The following is a 21,962-nucleotide window of genomic DNA, read 5'->3' on the forward strand; positions in this document are numbered from 1 at the left end:
CAAAGGTGCCCTGCGCAGACACAAGGCACCCCCCCAAAGGTGCCCTGGTCAGACACAAGGCACCCCCAAGGTGCCCTGGGCAGACAAAAGGCCCCCCCAAAGGTGCCCTGGGCAGACACAAGACCCAGTGGTCTGGTTGGCTGTAGGGAGCTCAGCCCAGGTGGCCTGCTAGAGCTGGTTAAACGTCACCTCCAGGGACCTGGGGACCCACAGGAGGGGCAGGGTGGATGGGATGTGCCTTGGAGAGCCCTCTGGATGGTGTAGGTAAGGTACAGCCACAGATTGGGCGGGGGGGGGGGGGGGGGGCGGGGCGCTGGCATAGTCCTGGCATGGCCCAAGGAGGAAGATGTGGGAAGAGGGAGGTTCAAGTATGAGAGAAGCTGGGGAAGGTCTGGATGTTGGGGTGAGGGACCTAGAAAGGCAGCCAGCAGTCAAGTTTCCCAGTAGAGATCTAGGAATTGTGGGGTCTAGGAGGAGTGTAGTGGGACTGAATGTGTGGGACTTCCATGCATGGAGAAGAGATTTGGTCTAGATGTCAGGCTCCTTGGTGTATAGCTGGAAACTGAGACCAAGGGGTGAGGAGGACCCTTAGGAAGCAAGGCTTAGAGGGGGGCAACTTAACTGCATTGGCAAAGAATAGGTAGAGTTGGGTAGCTCATGCCTGTAACCCTAGCTGCACAAGAGGCGGGGCCCAGCTTGGGCAAAAGTCTGTGAGATTCCATTTCCAATTAACCAGCAAAGTGCTGGACTGCAGGCATGGTTCAGAGAGCTGATTTCAGGGGGTGGGCCGGCAGGGGTGGGTGGGTGGGGGCGCAGAGGAAGTCCGTAAACCAGGAGAAATACAAAGGCCAGCAAGACCCACAGAAGCAGTGAAGCATCCTTTGGGATGGGCAGTTATGGGTTGGTCTTTGGAGGGTAGTGCAGGGCAGTAGCCAGGCTGTTGAGGGTAAAGGAGCTCCACAAGGAAAGAGATGGAGGCAGTGAGGACAGTGAGAGTTGAGTCCAGCTGTGTGTGTGTGTGTGTGTGTGTGTGTGTGTGTGTGTGTGTGTGTGTGTTCTAAGTGGGAAGGAGTCAAGCCCTTTGCAGCTCCAGAAAAAGAGCAAGGGAAGCCCAGGGCAGGCTGTCTGTGGGTCAGGTCCACTCCATGGCCCCTTCCCCCTCCTACTGTCTGCCCTCCAAGGGCCTCCCACTTTGCTGTCCCCCTGCCAAGGTACACACCAACCCCGCCACTCCTCATTGGGGCCTCTCGCCCTCACCCACCCCCAGAGCCTGGGCCTACTCCATCCCACCCTTTGGGTTGGGGGGCTGCCAGGGGCCTGGGAGTCTAGACTTCCAAGCCCAAGGGAGCTCCTGTGAAGCCAGGCTGGGACACTACCTGAGGAAGGGGAGGCCTGCTGGGCAGGGAGGTTAGGCCCACATGGGCAGGAGGTGGTTAACTAGGAAAACACCCACCCCACCCCCAGGGGAATGGAGTGAGAAACTGGCCCTGAAGCGGTGTCAGTGAGGACTGAGTGTTCAGACGATGCTGGGCCTCTGGTGTTCAACTGCCTGGGTTCAAATTCAGCCACAACCATCATCAGCCAAGGGCACTTTCACAAGTCACTTAGCGTCTTGTGCCTCTGTTTCTCTGTTATACTCTCTTAGGCTGTATGAAGATTCCGTTTGTTAATTCACATGAAAACATGCAGCTGTGTGAGCGTGAGCTGCTCACAGAGAGGAGAGGCACAATGGATGGGGCTGGGGAGGGAGGGCACACTGGCAGAGTCCCAAGGGCTTCCCACACTCACCCTCCCACCTGAATCCCACTCCTGAGGCTTGAACTCAAGGCCTGGGAGCTGTCCTTGAGCCTTTGTGCTCAAGGCTAGTGCCCTACCATATTGAGCTGCAGTGTCATTTCCAGTTTTGTAGTGGTTAATTGGAGATAAGTGTCTCACAGACTTTCCTGCCTGGGCTGGCTTTGAGCTATGGTCCTCAGAGCTCAGCCTTCTGAGGAGCTAGGATTACAGGTGTGAGCCATGGTGTCCAGCTCCACCCCTGAATCTTTTGAGGCCCTTTGGCCTGGGTCTAAGTGCCACTCACCATTCCCAGTAGCTTTCTGCCCAGTGCTCTTCGTGGAGACAAGGCTCTAGATCCTTCTCCTTTCACCCAGCTCTGGGATGTCAAGTCTGGGCCCTGTCCCATTGCCGAATCCTATGGCCTTAGAGTTCATTGCCAAGGGAAGGCTCCCCACCTCAAGGGAGCTCCTGCAGCCCAGGTCTCCCAGGCCTCTGGGACCTGACCCCAGAGACTGAAACAGCTGCCTCATGACCTTGTGACTGCAGTGACCTTGTCCACCAGTCTTTACTCAGAAAGCCTTAGGAGAAAACATGAGGCTCCTCCAGCCGGAGTCTGTCTACTGTCTCAAGAATCACCTCAGCAACATCCCTGCTAGTAAAGGAAATGCAAATAAAAACAACCCTGAGATACCACCTCACCCCAGTTAGAATGGCCTATACTCTGAACTCAGGAAACAACAAATGCTGGAGGGGCTGTGGGGAAAGAGGAACCCTTCTCCATTGTTGGTGGGAGTGCAAATTAGTACAACCACTTTGGAGAACAGTATGGAGGTTTCTCAAAAAGCTCAATATAGACCTACCCTATGACCCAGCCATACCACTCCTAGGCATCTATCCTAAACAGCAAAATCCAAGATATCAAAAAGGCATTTGTACTTCCATGTTTATCGCGGCACAATTCACAATAGCTAAAATATGGAAACAACCCAGATGCCCCTCCACAGACGAATGGATCCAAAAAATATGGTACTTATACACAATGGAATACTACATAGCGATTAGGAATGGTGAAATACTGTTATTCGCAGGGAAATGGTCAGAACTCGAACAAATAATGTTGAGTGAGACAAGCCTAGAACACAGAAAACAAAGGGGCATGATCTCCCTGATATATGACTGTTAACAAAGGGAGACGGAGAGACAGTAGAGATCAAGTCTGTGAATACTGTATATGTTCTTGATACATTGTATATTGCATATATGTCAACCTGACCTAGACAAGGGATAGAAAAACAGGTTGTAAGATATCATAAGAAATGTACACACTGCCCTACTATGTAACTGCACCCTCTTTGCACAACACCTTGTAAAAAAATTTATGTCCAATTAATAAAAAAAAAAAGCCAGCACAGAAAAAAAAAAAAAAGAATCACCTCAGAACAAGGACAGTCCAAACTCCCAGCCAGCCTGCCCCCACCACCTGCCACGCACTTCTTCCTTTCTTCTGTCCATGGCGGTGCCTGTGTCTGCTCTGCCACAAGCATCAGTGGCTAGCCATCTGATTAAAGAACTGAGCAGTGGTATGGAAGGGATGAATGGTTAAACTGGACTACAACAGGTCTAGAAACTTCTCAGTGTAGCCCCCCTGTAACCACACACTAGCACCCGCCTTATGGTTCAGGTCATGGGGCTGAGTTGAGCAGACTGGGGTCTGGAGCCCAGTGTTGTTTCTCTGGGATTATGAGCAGGTAATTAATTTCTCCACACCTCAAATTCCAGCTCTGTGAGAGGGGGCTAACTCCAGTGGAAACAGCTGACACTCAAGGGCTCATTTCCATGCCAGGCACTTACTGTGAGTGGTATTGTTGTCATCTCCACTTGGTAGATGGGAAAACGGAGGCTCAGAGGGGTTAACTGACTTACTCATGGTCACATAGCTAGGGAGTGAGCTACAATTTGACTTCAGGCAGGCTAATTCCCATCCTTCATCCCCTTTATTAATTAAAAAATTTCCCCCTGTGTATGCCAGTATTGAGGCTTAAACTCAGGGCCTGGGCTCTGTTCCTGAGCTTTTGTTTTTGCTCAAGGCTGATGCTCTACCATTTGAGTCACAGCTCTACTTCTGGCTTTTTGGTGATAAGAGTTTCACTGACTTTCCTGTCCAGGCTGGCTTTGAACTATGATCTTCAGGTCTCAGCCTCCTAAGTATCTACAGGCATGAGCGTCCCTCTCTTCCCTTTTAGCACCACGTTATAGGAGCTCCTGGAAGAAGCAGTGAGCTCTCTTCACCAAGTGAAGACACAAAGTCTGTAATTCAGAAAGAAGGCCACCCATCGCCCCATCATGCTGGGGCCCTGATCTCAGATCTCTAACCTTCAGACTGTGAGAGATAAATACTGTTTAAACCAGAGAGAGTAATAACATAATTAATTAATATAACCCTGACACACGGTAATGGCTCAACTAACCAGGCACTGAATAATAAATGTCCATATTCATCATTACTAACATTTACTATGAAATCATAACCTTTATTTCTATTACCAGTATTAACTCATTCCTGCTCTATCTATAATAAGAAAACCCTCAGAGCTAGGCACTGGTGGTTCATGCTGTAATCTTAGCTACTCAGGAGGCTGGTATCTGAGGGTTACAGTTCAAAGCCAGCCTGGGCAGAAAAGCCCATGAGACTCCTCTCCAGTTATCCACCAAAAAGCTGGAAGCGGGCTGGGGATATAGCCTAGTGGCAAGAGTGCCTGCCTCGGATACACGAGGCCCTAGGTTCGATTCCCCAGCACCACATATACAGAAAACGGCCAGAAGCGGCGCTGTGGCTCAAGTGGCAGAGTGCTAGCCTTGAGCGGGAAGAAGCCAGGGACAGTGCTCAGGCCCTGAGTCCAAGGCCCAGGACTGGCCAAAAAAAAAAAAAATCAAAAAGCTGGAAGTGAGCTGTGAACCAAGTGGGAGAGTACAGATTTGAACAAAAAAACTGAGAGAGGTCAAGACCATAAGTTCTAGCCCTAGTGCCAGCACGTGCACACAAAAGAGAGAAAGAAAGATAGAAAGAAGGGAGGGAGGGAGGGAAAGAGGGAGGGAAGAAGGAAGGAGAGAAGGAAGGAAGGAAGAAAGAAAGAAAGGAAGGAAGGAAGGAAGGAAGGAAGGAAGGAAGGAAGGAAGGAAGGAAGGAAGGAAGGAAGGAAGGAAGGAAAGAAAGGCAGGCAGCCTCTGGCTGTGGCCCTGGGCTTGGAGCAGGGGAGGACCGGGGACTGCCCCTTGCCACCCCTCTCTCTGGCAAGCCAAGGAGAGGGATGTTTGCACAGATGTGTGGCCAGGGGCGTGTGAATGGTCTGGGAGAGGGTGCGGTGCTGGTAAATTCCCACTCCACCAGGAATTCTGTCCCTGACTCCCACATGTGCTAGAGGACTGGACTCCTTGCTCCAAGGACTTCCTGGGAAGTCCTTCCCTCTGTCTAACTCTTGTTCCTTGACTTTGGTTGCTGGGGCCTCTCCTCCAGAGCCCAGGAGCTGGAAACAGCCTTCCACAGTCCCCCTCCCCCCCCACCCGTCCTTCTCCCCATTTCTACCCCAGGGGATCTCCCAGCTCCATCTTCAAAAATCTCAGTAATGCGCTGGAAATTAAAGTTACCTTAACCATTCTAATCTTATAACAATTTTGCTTCAATCAACATCTAAATGTGACCACATGTGCCCAGACCACCCAGTGGCTTGGTTGGAGGGAGGGGAAGTCTGCTCTTTTGGGGGGGTGGCAGGCAGAGGTCTGCTCTCAGGCATGGCCTGCTCCAGGTGGGGAGGGAAGTTCCAGGGGAGAGGTCTCCTGGGTCACTGGGCCCTCCCTCTGCTCTCATCTGGCCTGCTCACACTGAACAACCCTTTCCCTCTCCACCTTCCCAAGGGCGGGGTACATGCTCTTCTCAGCAGGTGGGCTGGTGTTCTGGGGGGCTGGGAGGTGATGCTGCACAGACACATGGAGGCCAGGGCTGGCTTTGTGGGACTCACATTGGGCTCCCACTCACAAAAGCCTGCTTTAATGCTCTGCTAGTTGCCCAGAAATTCCTAACAATTTCCTTCCTTCCTTCCTTCCTTCCTTCCTTCCTTCCTTCCTTCCTTCCTTCCTTCCTTCCTTCCTTTCTCTTTCCCTTCCTCCCTCCCTCCTTCCCTCCTCTTTCTCCTTCCTTCTTTCTTTTTTTTTTTTTTTGCCGGTCCTGGGCCTTGGACTCAGGGCCTGAGCACTGTCCCTGGCTTCTTCCCACTCAAGGCTAGCACTCTACCACTTGAGCCACAGCGCCGCTTCTGGCCATTTTCTGTATACATGGTGCTGGGGAATCGAACCATATCCCCAGCCCTCCTTCCTTCTTTCTTTTTGCCAGTCCTGGAGCTTGAACTCAGGGCCTGAGCACTGTCCCTGGGCCAGTTTGTGCTCAAGGCTAGTGCTCCACCACTTGAGCCACAGCTCCACTTCCTGCTTTTTCTGTGTTTGTGGTACTGAGGAATCAAACCCAGGACTTTATGCATGCTAGGCAAGCGCTCTACCACTGAGCCACACTCCCAGCCCTCTTTCCTTCTTTCTACGTGACAGTGCCGGGACTCACGTTCTGTTTTAGCTTTCTCACTCAAGGCTGGCACTCTACAAGTTGAGCTACACCTCCACTTCCAGCCCTTTTGCTGGTTAATTGGAGAGAAGACTTTCTGCCTGAACATGATCCTTGCAGCTCAGCCTCCTGAGTAGTTAGGATTACAGGTGTGAGCCACCACCACCCCTTGTTAACAATTTCCGAATGAAAGGCTCCACATTTACATTTCGCATGGATCCCACCAGATTACATTGCTGGTCATATTTAACAAGCCCATACACTCTTTTTATGGACCCCTCCACTCTGTACTAACAGTCAACACCTACTCAATGGATATTTGCATTTCCAGCACCTACATGGCACTCAGGATTCAGGAATGAAAAGTACAGACAAGCTTGGCTTCACAAAACTGTCCTCCCCACGCATTCACTCACATGCCATACAACAGGTGTGCAAGACAGAGCCCAGCCCACAAAGCTCAGGGTAACCCTAACTGCCAGTTAGAGAATATTCAGTATGTGCCAAGAAATTTACATCCTCAAAACAATCAGCAAGGTAAGCAATATTATTCCCATTTTTCAGATTAAAAAGATGGGCAGCCGGGCACCAGTGGCTCACACCTGTAATCCTAGCTACTTAGGAGGCTGAGATGTGAGGATTATGGTTCAAAGCTAGTCCGGTCAGGAAAGTACATGAGACTCTTACCTCCAATTAATCACCAGAAAACCAGAAGTGGCTCTGTGGCTCAAGCAGTAGAGCATTAGCCTTGAGCTGAAGAGCTCAGGGACAGCACCCAGGCCGAGTTCAAGCCCTCAACTGGAAAAAAAAACACCCACTGGGGCTTCCCATTCAAATCATTTGTCTGGAAACACAGTGAAACACAAAAACATGCAAATCATGAAATGTACTACCTAGTGTTGGGGCTCCCGCCCTGGATCTACCACATATTTGTATGTGCCTCAGTTTTCTCCTTTGCAAAATGGGAGTGGTGATGGGGTTGCTGTGACTCCCCAGGGGGGAGTGCATGTGAAGTGCTTATACTGTCCTTGGTACACAGTCACTCTGCCATACAAGTTAGCTGCAGCTAGGATAACATTAGTCCCGGCTCATACAGGTGCTGGGTCCACCTGCACGATCCTCCCAGCTGTCCTCTAGCCTACCTGGGGGCTTACAGTCCCAGCAGAGGTGGGAAACCTCTGCTGAAAGAGCAGATACTAGATCCTGCCCGAGTAAGGCAGTACTGCTTCTCACCAGCTCTGGGTTCAATCAGGGAAGGCTTCCTGGAGGAGGCCTCTACCCCAGTTGGTTCAGGGAGCCAGGTCCAAGCAAGAGGATGCCGCTGTTCCCTCCTGTGCTGCTCAGAACACCCCTAACTTCTGCTACAGCGGCTTCTCCACCTCCTGCCCCGCAGTAGAAACTTTCCTGTCTCCTCCTGCCAGAGTGTAAATTGCCCCCAGGAATGCACTGTGTCCCACAGCTCCCCTGGCAGTGGCCAGAGGCTGTCCTGGGGTCAGGCCTGGCCCCGCATCAAAGGCTCAGTTCGGTAACAGCGTGTCTCCGCGCTGGCCGCCACCCTCCCCTCCCCAGCCCTCCCTCTCACCGCCCGGTTCGCTTCCAGGGAACAGCACATGGTAGCACTTAAGCACAGGGAGGATGGAGGCTGCTTTTCCTGCACCCCTGCCTCCCACGAGCCACAATGGACTACTTGTTAGACTATTTTAATTTTATTTAATGCGATTTCAGCTCCTGGGGCCTGCGTTGCCACTGCTCCATGGACTTGGCCGCCTGGTACAAATTCAGGGGAGGCCAGCTTCCCAGAAGGTGTAACCTGACTACGGAAACTTCATTGGGGTTGGAGGTCTGGGGAAGGAAGGGGGCTCTTACATCAGCGGCTGGGGCAGGGGCCCTGCACACCATTCAGGAAGTGGGGGGGGGTGGTTAGGGGCGGGCTCAGGGCTGGCTTGTGTAGCAGGGGAGAGTTTGGAGTGTAAGAGAGCCAGACATCTTGGCCAGTGAGCTCTCTCCATACCCTGGGTTCTGTAGGTACACAGCCTGGCAGCTGTATGAGCTTTGCTTTCAGGGCTCATGGGCATGATTAGAGGGGGACACTCCCAAACTCTGATTTAGACTCTGAGATTTGCTCATCAGGTGCATCTTCTAGCAACTTCTGAAAGCCAGTGGTCCAATGTTACCTTCTGGCACAGTAGGGTGGTGATTGGGAGACCCCTGTTGGCCAAAGGTTGCAGAGCAAGGCCTAGCCCAGAGCCTCTGCTCTAGATGTATGTAAACAGCCCCCCAGCTATGGAGTGGGGAGGGCTGAGATTTGTTATGTTTGGAAATTCTGGAAGATGGGGTATTTCAGACAGTCCTGCAGTTCCCAGCCCCTTTCCTTCCCTCAGTCTCTATGTGGCAACACTCAATCGTGGAACTGTAGCTATAAAGGTTCTTGTTTCCATAGCTCATCAGCCTTGTAATATTGTCCATGTTTAATTCTGGGAAATAGTCCAAATCTCATGCCACCTAAATGGCTACCAGAAAGTAAACTATGACATAGGGAGAAAGATGACACTCCCTTACAAAGAAAAGGGAATTACATACAATTAACTACAGGAAGCTTCCCAATCTGGACTCTAGTATTCATTCCCTCAATCTCATTCATTCGTTCATTCATTCATTCAGACTCAGCCTTACACTGAATGCTAAGGATACAGCTGTCCAAAATAGAGGACTTGCTACGGGGCCCCCTAACTGTATGTGGAGAAGCTCAATGGAGGACATAAAAGTGACCATTTCTCTTTGGTGGCCAACCCTGGCAACAAGTCCTGTGTACACACTGCTCCATTCCTGAGGTCTCAGAAGCTGGGTCCTCTCTCCTACAACCAAGCCACACTTTTAAGTACAATACTTTTGAGTGGCTCCCCTCATTTGTGGCCTGTCCATTACCTTGGGCAAGGCCTAGAGTCTAGTTTTTCCCCTATATCTTCAGTCCCCCAGACTGAAGATGCTAGACCCAGAATAGTGCTACCATTTATAGCCAGAAACAGCCCTGCTTCCATTCAAAGCTCTAAAATGCTGAAAGGAGCTGCAGGATGACATTCCTTCCCTCCCAAGTGCTAACCAGGCTTCAGACAGGCAATGCCATTAAGAGCATGAGCTTTGGGCTGGGGATATGGCCTAGTGGCAAGAGTGCTTGCCTCGTATACATGAGGCCCTGGGTTCAATTCCCCAGCACCACATATACAGAAAATGGCCAGAAGTGGCGCTGTGGCTCAAGTGGCAGAGTGCAAGCCTTGAGCAAAAAGAAGCCAGGGGCAGTGCTCAGGCCCTGAGTCCAAGCCCCAGGACTGGCCAAAAAAAGAGCATGAGCTTTGCATTTGGCTCAGCTTTGAACCCTGGCATCTCTACTTAGTAGTGGTATGACCTTGTGGCTTGACCTCTAAGAATGGAACCAGTCAACTGTATAATGCAAGAGTTCAATATGGTATGCGACATACAGTAAGTGACACAGGGTGAGTACTCAGCATGCATTCAGTGTTTCTACTCAAGTCTTCCATGCTGAACAGAAAGAAACCAGGACACGGTTGGGATTTCACTCAAGAATGTGTCTTTATTGAAGAATTTATAAGAAAAAGGATGGACCCTCTGTAAAAAGAGGAGATGTTGCCTCCAACAGCAGGGGGAATGAGGCCTGGGAGGCTTCCCAGAAGTCAGTGTTTCTGGTATGACTGGCTCCCATGTCCTGGCAAGCACTAGAGCATGTCACACTGTGCCGAGAAATTCCTACCCACACCCTGCTACCTGCCCCCCTCCAACAACCCCAGATTCCCTACTGCCATTTGTCAGTGGCTTTACGAAGGCCAAGGAAGAGATGTGCCCGGCTTGTCTCTCAACGGGGTCAAAGAAGGTTTTGTGCTGGAAAATGTACAGGAATGTAAAATGGTTTGAGTTCTTTCTAGTCCAACCAAGGACAATTACATCCAGCCCCTTTGAAGGGGAAGGGAGTGAAGAATTTCCCTTCTGAATGTGCATACTTGTGGTGTAAATGGACTATACCAGTCTGCTCTTTATTAGCATGGAGAATGGAAACAAGGTTAAAAGAATATAGAACATTGATATTAAAGAGTCATTGAGTTCCAGGAGTTTCCAAGAGGAAATGCTGAGCCCTTCTGCTTCCAAAGAGTCCTCCCGCCGGCACCCCTCGTCCTGAGGATGGTCATTCTTCTCCAGCCGGGAGATTGTCCTCAATCCTTCTGATGAAACGCATGCGGATTTCTGTCACACCGTCTCCTTTCAGGGTATCCTGGACAAACTTGGCCTCCACGGCCATCTGGACCTGGGGACAGCAGGGGAAGGCAAAGGCAGATGCCACAGCCACTGGGCAGGCTGTGCCTGACCCCAGAACACTCAGAAAGGAGGCTGGTTCCCATAGGACTGCCAGCTCCGGCCTCCCACTGCACCAGACAGTGGTCCCTGAGATGGTGACCATGCGAGCCAACCTGCGAGTGGGGAGTGCATGGTCCTGGGCTGTGGGGGCTGAAGATACCACCACCCAGCCCAGGATGTTAGGATCACCACCACGAAGAGATGTCCCACTTGGATCCCATCTCAGGCAGTAAAGGGCTGAGAAGAGCCAAAGCCCTTTTCCCTCATCCAGTCAAACATTTTCCAAGCCCTTACCACAGTTCAGATATTGCAAAAGGTAAAGAGCCGTACTCACCATCTCCAAGGCTCCCCGCAACACGCCACACAAGAGATTAGAATAAATAAGGGATGAGTGGTTATCAGGAAGTTCCACAAAGTCCACCAAGGGGTTGTTTTCCAGAATGAGGGAGAATTCGTCACCTGCTGGGCTCCAATTAGTGATGCTTGGAGTGATGCCCAAGTACATCTTGAATGCCACCTGTCAGGGGACACACAATAGTGCTGTGGGAAAGGGCAATAAGGGCCAAGCACTGGGGCTCCACGCCTGCAGCCCTAGCTACTCAGGAGCCTGAGATCTGAGGATCACAGTTCAAGGCCAATCAGGGCAGAAAAGTCCATGAGACTCTTATCTCCAATTAACCATCAGAAAACTGGAAGTGGCACTGTGGCTCAAAGTGACAGAGCACTAGCCTTGAGGGAAAGAACTCAAGGACAACACCCAGGCCCTGAGTTGAAGCTCCACAAGACCAACAAGAAAGCAAGCAAGGAAAGAAGGAAGGGAGGGAGGGAGGAAAACTGTAATAAGGATGGTGACAGAGAGAGAGATGAAGCTCTGGATCATACTTGTGGTCTTTGAAAGACAATGAAGTTTTAGATATTCATACCAAAAGGCAGAAGCATTGTGGACAGTTCCACATCGCTCTCTCTCAAGGCATTATACAATCAACAGCTCACTCTGTGTGGAAAGGACCACTGCCCTTCTGAGGGGCAGACATCCTAAACCAGCATCTGAGCAGGGAGGCCCTAACCTCTCTGTGTACTTGCTAGGTAGGTACAATAATGCTGGGCCAGGCCTCCAGCTAGGGACCCACATTCCTGAAAGTGAACAGTCATGAGCAGACTTACTCTCAAGGTATCTTTCTCTATCTGCCACTCCTAATCATACCCTCATAAAGATTTCTTCACTCTCAATCCTCTTTAGGATTTAGGTATGGCCAGCATGCTTACATCTTTTAGGTAAATGACGCAGAGCTAGAGGTGTTATACCGCTTAATACCATAACATACCAGTATTAACAACAGTAAGCACTAATGTTCATTACTCCTTACAACACCCCTCTAAGGTAACTTTTACTTTCTTCATTTCAAGGTGCTAATTAAAGAGGTTAAAATTAACTTACTGAGATCCCAGAACCAGTAAATATTGGAGCTACAACTTGAAGCCAGGTTAGTCTGAGTCCATTATGTATTCTTACTCCCCTAGCTACTCCGCTCCATCTCCACAGTGAAAACCTCCAGCTTTTATCCACAGGAATGATCCAACCATTCGTCCCCCCCTGGGCTGGGAGTATGGCCTAGTGGCAAGAGTGCTTGCCTCCTATACATGAAGCTCTGGGTTCAATTCCCCAGCACCACATATATAGAAAATGGCCAGAAGTGGCGCTGTAGCTCAAGTGGCAGAGTGCTAGCCTTGAGCAAAAAGAAGCTAAGGACAGTGCTCAGGCCCTGAGTTCAAGGCCAGGACTGGCAAAAAAAAAAAAAAAGACCAACCATTCGTCCCTTTTTCAAGGTCTGTTATTCCCACACCACCAGGAACACTCTCTTAGCCTAAAAAGCTGCCTAATTGGTCTTTGGGGAGACTAAGGACCTCTCACAGGGAGAGAGAGAACAGTGAGCAGTGTTTCCCAATGGAAACCCTTCAGCATAACCAGGTGGCCCAGGATAATGACCTTGGCAATGACATCTGCAGTTTCCCGAAAGTCATGGCATCTCCCAACATTTGACCGTGCCAAGAAATCTTCAATCAGCCGAACTCCAATATTATAGCCCCTGGGAAGGAAATTAGAGAACAGACCATTAGGGGCCTAAGTGTCTTATGCCTACACATAAGACTGTTACTTATAAAGGGAAAATAGAGATAATCTCAAAATATCCCAGTAAATGAGCTCAGTGGAAACTGTACCCCAAACTTGTCAGGACTGTACAGGATGATGCAGACAAAGCGCTGGGGAGCCCCACTCCTGTCTCTCTGCAAAGGCGCTCACTCACATTTTGTCCAGCTGCTTATTGACATCTTCGTCATTTTCATAGTCCTTGCACAGCTGAGTGACAAGAGCCCCATAGGTCAGGGTGAAGAGCTCAGAGCTCTAAAAGAGATTCAAAAGGCAGTCAGGACCAAGCAGAACACATGAGAAGGGATGCCCAGAGTCTGGAGGGAAGGTCACCAGGCAGCTGTGTCTGCATGGAAACAACACCCCTGTGGAGTGACCCGGGGATATGGTCCCTCAGGTCAACAAGACGAGGATCTCATTCGCTGGGCAGCCACTCTCACAACACACCTGCCAACCTAAATCTCCTCACAGCTACCAAGCCTATAAAGCCTGAATCCAGTGTGGGGAAAGTCCCTCACTAGATTCTGTAAAAAACAGACCAGAAGGATGGGGATATGGCCTAGTGGCGAGAGAGCTTGCCTCGTATACATGAGGCCCTGGGTTTGATTCCCCAGCACCACATATACAGAAAACGGCCAGAAGTGGTGCTGTGGCTCAAGTGGCAGAGTGCTAGCCTTGAGCAAAAAGGAAGCTAGGGACAGTGCTCAGGCCCTGAGTCCAAGGCCCAGGACTGGCCAAAAAAAAAAAAAACGGACCAGAAGCAGACTTTTACAAACTAGCCTCTGTGGGTTGGCAGGTGTGACCAATGGTTTCCACATACCATAGGGCCCTGGCCTAGAGTTAAGCCATTTTGCATCCCATAATATAGCCAGGGACAGAAATGAATCCCACTGCGGAGAAGAGAACACTGAGATGAAAATGATTAAATAATCCACCCAAGGTTAAACAGCTTATTGACAAAAGTTAACTCTGGGGGACAAAACCCAAAGGTTTTCCTGAGCTTACTGTATCTCCCCTCAAGAAAAACAAACGAGGGGGGAAAACTTAGATGCACTAGAGTCAAAGAAAATCAATTTGGGGATCAGGAAGCTCTTTGAACTCAACTAAAACAGTCAGACCAGGGTGTCTCCAAGAGACATTTACCAAATATGACGATCAAAGAGAAGCTATTAAGGAGGGGAATGATTTTTTAGTAAACTCAAGGGCTTGGCACCAGAATGGCTTGAACATGAATGGATGGAGACAATCCAGCAGTTACCAGTCCGAAGAGTTGGCAATACTACATTAAATTAGGAGAGCTTTCCTTCCATTATTAATGAGCCCTTGGATGGAGACAAGAGCCTCCAGCTACCATGATGCCAAATAACATGCAAATCACAATGCTATCAAACATCTGGCTCATGTGGTTTCCCCCAGTTTACCAGTAGGGAAAATCAAAGTCCTAGACAGTGATCCATGGTCACAAGTCAATACACCCGGGGTCTAGGCACAGAATCCCTCTCCCAGGTTCTCTATACCCTCTGATAATTTGCAAGTCTGTCTCCATCTTCAGTTATGAACCAAGCCTATCTGGAACAATGAGTAACATAGATATATAAGTTAAAGGAATTTGTACTTGCAAAATAGGAGTGGGACTATGGTACAGAAAAAAATTGGGGACTCTTGGGGGGGAAAGGGGAAGGGGGAGGGGGGAATGAGGGAGGAGGTAACAAACTGTAAAAGAAATGTATCCAATGCCTAACGTAAGAAACTGTAACCTCTCTGTACATCAGTTTGAAAATTTAAAAAAAATAAAAAGCTTAGACTGGGATTTAATCCCAAGTTTTGAAAATTTGGAACACGACTTATACTACCTGCTACTGGGAATGTAATTGTAATTTATTTGTGCAAGGAATGTATGTACTGCCTTATATATGAAACTGTAACCCCTCTGTAATATCCCTTTGACAATAAATAAATAATGTTTTTTAAAAAAAGAAAAAAATTGGGGAGACCATCTAAAATAAAATACATGGCTTTCCGTAGATTGAGGAGTGACATGGAGGAGAAGCACTAAGGGAGATTAAAAAGAAGCATCCACATTTCATGTGTGTTGGGGGAGGGATGCTCATTTTCAACAGGGTGGGAGGGAAAGCCTCACTATTTGTGGGAAAACCTAAAGGAGGGGAGATGTCTGGGTAGCAAAAGTCCTGACAGGTCAGAAGTAGCTGAGATAGAGTTATTGGAGATCAATGAGCAAGAACCTACTTCAAACAGCTCAATCTTCCACAATCCCCTTACCAATAGAAACTTTCTTATCTTAAGCCACTGTTACCATACTGAAAAGTATTTCTCATCTGTAAAATGATGACATTCTCTACCCTTCAGGGTTACTGGCTGCTGAGGGGTTGGTTCCCCAAGGAACATGTCTGAACCTGATGACCACAAAGATCACATGACAAGCTCTGAGTGGGCACCAAGCAAGTGAATGAGAGAATGAACTCAAACCCTCATTCATTCAACTGTGCACCAGATGACCAGTGCCAGGCATCTAGCTGCTAGGAATGGAACCAAACAAATCCCTGCCCTTCTCAAGTTTATACTCTCATGGGGGACACTGAGCAAGGGACTATATCATTCATAATGAAATATCACTTACAATTAAAGAGATATTATGAAGAAAATGAGCAAAGAAAGGACAGAAAACTAGGCAGGTGGCCAGGGAAGGCTTGCTCTGAAGATGTTAACATCTGGGTAACAATGAATGAGATGATGAGTAGGCTAGATGATCTGGGAGAGAGGAGTTAAGCAGAGAAAATGACAGTTCCAAGAGCCTTGAAGATTATAGTAGAGTGCTATACCTCTCCACCTCATTTCAAGAAGTGAGGGGAAGGTGGAAGCTGCAGGCTCATGCTAAAGTAAAAATGGAGAATTTAATACTGGGGGCTGGACACATTGGCTCACATCTACAATCTTGGCTACTCAAGAGGCAGAGATAAGAAGGACAGAGGTTTAAAGCCAGGTCAGGCAAAGTTAGTGGAATCTCATCTCCAACAGGAGTTGTAGTAGTTCATGCCTGTAATCTCAGCTACACAGTAGGTATACGGGTAGGAGGATTGTGGTCTGGGGCCCTGCTCTGGCGAAAACACAAGACATTACCTGAAAAATAACTAAAGCAAAATAGGGCTTGAATGTGGCCCAAGTGGGTAGAGTGCCTGGTTAGCACGCACAAAGCCCTGAATTTAAATCCCAGTATTGAAGCGAGGTGCTGGTAGCTCACACCTGTAATCCTAGCTACTCAAGAGGCTGAGATCTGAGGATTGCAATCCAAAGCCAGCCCAGGCAGGAAAGTCTGTGAGACTCTATCTCCAATTAAACACCAAAAAAAGCTGGAAATGGAGCTGTAGCTCCAGTGGTAGAGTTCTAGCCTTGAGCAAAAAAGCTCAGAGACAATGCCCAGGTCCTAGACTGGCACCAAAAATAAGTAAATAATAAAGAAACTCCGGCTAAAAATAATTCAAGGCTGGGAATGTGGTTTAATGGTAGAGTGCTTGCCTAGCATGCACGAAGCCCTGGGTTTGATTCCTCAGTACCATATAAACAGAAAAAGCTGGGAGTGGCGCTGTAGCTCAAGAGGTAGAGTGCTAGCATTGAGCAAAAAGGAAGGCAGGGACAGTACTCAGGCCCTGAGTTCAAGCCCCAGGACTGGCAGAAAAAAAAATGTCAATACTGGTTTCAGGTGGAAAACATATACAAAAATGAGAAGACAGTAAAGTATGGACTGGCCAGGTAGCAGTGGCTCGTGCCTGTAATCCTAGTTACTTAGGAGACTGAGATCTGATGACTATGATGACTAGGGTATTGGTGTTCTAAGCCAACCTGGGCAGGAAAGTCCATGAAACTCTAATCTCCAATAAACTAGTCAGAAAAAGCGGGAAGTGGCTCTGTGGCTCAAGTGGTACAGCACTAGGCTTTGGCAAAAGAAGCTCAGGGACAGCACCTAGGCTCAAGCCCCAGGACTGGCCAAAAAAAAAAAAAAAAAAGTAAGGACTATCTCTCCGCTCATATTACAGGAAAGGGAGGAAACAAACACAACATATCCCTAGAATTTCCCACTATCTCATCTAATCTTAGGTAGGCAATATGCCTCCATTTCATAGATAAGGAAATTAAGAATCAATTGGTGGTGGGAGTGCAAATTAGTACAACCACTTAGGAGAACAGTATGGAGGTTTCTCAAAAAACTCAATATAGACCTACCCTATGACCCAGCCATACCACTCCTAGGCATCTATCCTAAACAGCAAAAGCCAAGATATCAAAAAGACATTTGTACTTCCATGTTTATCGTGGCACAATTCACAATAGCCAAAATATGGAAACAACCCAGATGCCCCTCCACAGACGAATGGATCCAAAAAATATGGTACTTATACACAATGGAATACTACATAGCGATTAGGAATGGTGAAATACTGTTATTCGCAGGGAAATGGTCAGAACTCGAACAAATAATGTTGAGTGAGACAAGCCTAGAACACAGAAAACAAAGGGGCATGATCTCCCTGATATATGACTGTTAACAAAGGGAGATGGAGAGACAGTAGAGACCAAGTCTGTGAATACTGTATATGTTCTTGATACATTGTATATTGCATATATGTCTACCTGACCTAGACAAGGGATAGAAAAACAGGTCATAAGATATCACAAGAAATGTACACACTGCCCTACTATGTAACTGCACCCTTTTTGCACAACACCTTGTAAAAAAATTTATGTTCAAATAATAAAAAAAAAAAGAATCAACTGGTAAGAACTCCAACCAATGTCAAAGCTTTCTCCTTTACATAATTACACGGTTTCCTAGCAAAAGTCACTTCTTTTAAATTATTGATATTTCCTATAAACAATGATTTTTATTTCTTCCTTTCTTTTCTCTCTCTTTCTCTCTCTCTGGGGTGGGAGCTGGGGAACAAACCTAGGACCTTGTGCATGTTACACAAGGATTCTACTGATGAGCTCCATTCCCAGCCCATAGGTAGGAATTCTTAACTTATAATCCATTGGTTAATCTTTGGGAGTCCATAAATCTCTGGCAAGTGTAGGTAAATGTGGGATTTTGATTTTTGTTTTTCCATTGCTGAGGATCAAACCCCACTTCAGTCACTGCGCATGTTTGTGTACTTAGTATTTCTGGGGAAAGATTCAATGTTATCACCAGTTTCTCAAAGGTGTCCAAGAGCCAGGAGCCAGTGGTTCATGGTTGGGTACATAGGTAGCTGAGATCTGAGGATTGTGACTTGAAGCCGGCCTATGAGACTCTTTCTCCAAAAAGCCAGAAGTGGAGCTATGGCTTAAGTGGAGCTAGGGCACTAGTCTGAGCACAAAAGCTCAGGGACAGAACCTAGGCTCTGAATTCAAAGCCCAAGACTAGCACACAAAGAAAGGTATCTAAGAGAACACAAGTATAACAGTATATAGCAGCAGAGCTTCCCTGAAGGTTTCCCATTTCTTGATGGTTGTTAGCAGGTGTAAGATACAAAGGGTGGAAGGAAAGTTTAATCATTCTGTCTGGACTGGTACCAACACTGGCTCCCTGGTATGTCCAGCATGCAACCTCAGAAATTGGGTTGCTTTTTGTCTTTAGTGTTGAGGATTGAACTCAGAGCCTCCTGCATCTTCATTTTACCTCTGAGATACACCCTCCAGCCCAGAGGCTCAGTTTTTAATCCCAAAACAAAGACATAACATAAGCAGTTTCTAGAACTAGTAAGAATATGCCAGAGAAGCCAAGTGCAATGGCTCAAGCCTGCAATCCTAGCTACTTAAGGAAAGCAGAGTTTGGGATCATACTTCAAGGCCAGCCTGAGGAGAAACGCTCAAGAGACTCCATCTCAACCAATGGCTGGGAGCTGCAATACACACTTGTTATCCCCAACAACTAGAGAAGCACAAGCTGGAGGATCACAGCCTGATGGGGCAAAAGGTGAGGTCCTACCTCAAAAATAACAAATGCAGTCAAGCACTGGTGGCTCACACCTGTAATTCTAGCTACTCAAGAGGCTGAGATCTAAGGATCTCCATGGAAAGCTAAAGACTCTTATCACCAATTAACCACTCAGAAACTGGAAATGGTGCTGTGGCTCAAAGTGGTAGAATGCTAACCTTGAGCAAAAGAGGTCAGGGGCAGTGCCCTGGCCTTGAGTTCAAGCCCCATGACCGATAAAAAAAAAATTTATAATTTTTTTTTTTAAGCAAGAAGAGGCTAGACATGGGGCTCAAGTGGTAGAGCACCTGCCTAGCAAGCATGAGGCTCTGAGTTCAATCTCTAGTACTGTGAGGGAGAAAAAAAAGCCAAATAAAAGGAACATTTGACAGGAAAGCTCCTTAGCTAGAAGAAAAATATTATCCACTTTACTCTGCAGAAACAATCCCAAGCCCAAACTTTAGGGAAACAAACGGTGTCTCCGTAGTTCCAGGACAAAAAGGCTCCTTTGCTACCCTCCTCTCCCCCACTCACTGCTGATTCTGACCCACCTTATTCCACTGGGCAGGAATTTCCTTCTAACAAGACCACAATATCTGAGCTCATCCCATCATGCCCAGGCCATTGTGAGCGCCATTAGCTCTGGAACTGGAGAGACAAGGGCTCAGATCCTAACTCTTCCTAGGTGTAAACTGAGGCGTTACATAACCTCTCGGAGCGGTAAAAAGGCACAACATCCTCTACCTCATCAGGTTACTTTGCTGATCAAATTAGCTCCAGTGCGTGGCCCGGGGCCAAACGCTCCGAGACCCTAAGTGGTAGTTACTGTTACCACCGTCGCTGTTGTTAGTCTAGCACAGAGTTGCGCGTAGGGGTCGACAGGAGGGTCTCCACAGGCTGCATAGAGTCGGGGTCTACTCCACCGTCCCCGTCCCGCCCCAAGCGCAACCCCGCCCCTCTCCCCGGGCTGACCCACCAGGCGACCTCCCCGCCTCCCGCACCGCGCCAGGCCCCACACCCCCAGAACGCCCCAATTCCGCCCCGCCCGCCGGGGTCACGCACTCCGAGTTACCATTTTCTTGCTCTCGGTGCCACGGTTCGCCTGTCTCGACATGGTGCCGGCTACTCTGCGCCGTGACGCCTCGCCTAAGACCTTTCTCAGTGACCCTCGGGGACGCCGCTTCAGCCCCGACACAGCCCCAAAGCTCCGGGATTGAGCGGCTTCGCCTCGCTGCGCCTGCGTGACCTGCCGCACGGCACCACGGGACTTGTGGTCCGGGATGAGGGTAACTCCGCGCGGCAGACCGTAGACTACAACATCCGACAAGCTCAGCGGAAGCCCCCCCCTCCTCCCCGTGCAATCGAACTACGACTCCCGGAATGCCACGCGTCCCAAGCCTTGGTCCGCTAGGCGGCATTCTGGCCGCTAGGTGGCGTCCGCAGCTTGTGGTAGTCTTCCACAGTCCGTGCACGCAGTCGCTCTCCGCGCCCTCCCCCAGGCCTGGCTCAGAAATGATTTTCAAATTCTGATCTCTAAAAGTCCCTTTCAAACTGCCTTCTTTCTCTGTTGTTGCAATTCAACTCCAGAATCTCCCAAGATATCCTTTAAATACCTATACATAAACACACATTTGCACATATGCACTTATGCACATACGCTCCTTCCTGTAATCTTAGCTATTCAGATGGCTGAGATCTGAGTGAGGATCGCAGTTCAAAGCGAGCCCTGGCAGGAGACTCCTATCTCCAATAAACTACTCAGAAAAAGCCATAAGTGGCGCTGTGGCTCAAGTGGTAGAGCCTTGAGCACAGAGAGGCTCGGGGACAGCCTCCAGCTCCTAAGTTCAAGCCCCAGGACTGGCCAAAACAAAACAAAACAAAACAAAAACAAAAAAACAAAAAACGAGCAATGGCTCCTTTTGGAGTTCTAGCCTCTTCATTATAAGAGTTTTCAAGAACAGCCTACTCTGTTTGTTGTCTTTTTTTTTTTGGCCAGGCCTGGGCCTTGGACTCAGGGCCTGAGCACTGTCCCTGGCTTCTTTTTGCTCAAGGCTAGCACTCTGCCACTTGAGCCACAGCGCCACTTCTGGAATTGGACCCAGGGCTTCATGTATGGGAGGCAAGTACTCTTGCCACTAGGCCATATTCCCAGCCCCAAGAATAGCCTACTCTGTGGTCAGGCATTTCGTTAGTGACTTTCTCTTCCTCTGCTATCTGTTCCCAAACCCCAAATGCAGCCACCACCTGCATCCTACCACCTGTGGTCTCCTGATGGGCCATCCAGTCATTTAGATAAAAGTTCAAGTTGCCTTCTCCCCTTGCATCTCCTAGAACAGCTACACTGGCTGGCTCCCAGAAAAGAATGATTGCCAGCTGTAATGATTGCCAGTCAGTGCTGAGTTCTGATCCTTGCCTTGCCATCTGAGGCCAGTTGCTGGGAAGATAGATGAAATGGGCACTCAGAACTAGACACATAAAAGCCACCTGATAAAAAGCAGCCAATAAGTGGTGGGGAATGCGCTGGTTGAACCCTCACCTATCACTAAGGGGAAGTCCTGCGCTTGCTCATACTAATTACGGCGCTTTTGTTTCAGCTCCAGCCATTCATTGCTCTTTAGCGGTCAGTTCTGAAGGGACTTGACTGGGGATTAAGGACCCTAGGAACCCTCTCTTCACTTCAGCCTGGTAGTCGGACTTGGTAGCAGCTGTATTCTAAACCACCACCACCCCCAGCCTTCATCATGACAATGAACCTGTCCAGACAAGAGCTAGCCAGGCTGGGGGAAGGCTGAGGAGCCCAGGGTTCCCCACAAAGCCTTCCTTGAGGGTGCAAGACCAATCATTATTACACCTTTTTTCCCTGTGGCACAGACTTTCTGGGGCCTCCCTAGAGTCACTGATCCCCAATTCTCCCTCTGTGTCATGTCTTCAGAGGAAGGGGGCCAGAGGCTAGGGGCTCTGGGAAGAAACAGGAGGGCGGGGGGGGGGGGGGATGGAGGAAAGCCGGGGTCTGCTGGCCTCCCAAGGCCAGCCTCCTCCTACATTCCAGGGAGAGGGGACAGCTGAGGTGAAAGCTGCAGTTGGCTAGCCTGTCA

The 21,962-nt window shown here is 48.9% G+C and overlaps 1 protein-coding gene across 1 annotated transcript; it reads right to left on the reverse strand.

The window, feature by feature from the left end:
- Positions 1 to 9,954: 9,954 nt before the first annotated feature.
- Trappc3 (trafficking protein particle complex subunit 3) lies at positions 9,955 to 20,105 on the reverse strand. Its single transcript, XM_048350895.1, has 5 exons — positions 19,940 to 20,105; positions 13,057 to 13,154; positions 12,738 to 12,837; positions 11,085 to 11,267; positions 9,955 to 10,700 (listed from the first exon to the last, which is right to left on the reverse strand). The coding sequence occupies exons 1-5, from the start codon at positions 19,979 to 19,981 to the stop codon at positions 10,581 to 10,583; spliced, it is 543 nt and encodes a 180-aa protein (XP_048206852.1). The 5' UTR covers positions 19,982 to 20,105; the 3' UTR covers positions 9,955 to 10,580.
- Positions 20,106 to 21,962: the final 1,857 nt, after the last annotated feature.

The sequence above is a fragment of the Perognathus longimembris genome, chromosome 7 (assembly GCF_023159225.1).
Source record: "Perognathus longimembris pacificus isolate PPM17 chromosome 7, ASM2315922v1, whole genome shotgun sequence".
NCBI lineage: Eukaryota > Metazoa > Chordata > Mammalia > Rodentia > Heteromyidae > Perognathus > Perognathus longimembris.

Bases quoted from the DNA above. Each gene is read 5' to 3' on its own strand.
- Trappc3 (XM_048350895.1), bottom strand. From the start codon at position 19,981: ATGTCGAGACAGGCGAACCGTGGCACCGAGAGCAAGAAAATG. The intron at 13,155-19,939 runs GTAACTCGGAGT...AATCTCTTTTAG, and splicing joins GCACCGAGAGCAAGAAAATG to AGCTCTGAGCTCTTCACCCT. The intron at 10,701-11,084 runs GTGAGTACGGCT...TGCTGTCCCCAG, and splicing joins TGCGGGGAGCCTTGGAGATG to GTCCAGATGGCCGTGGAGGC.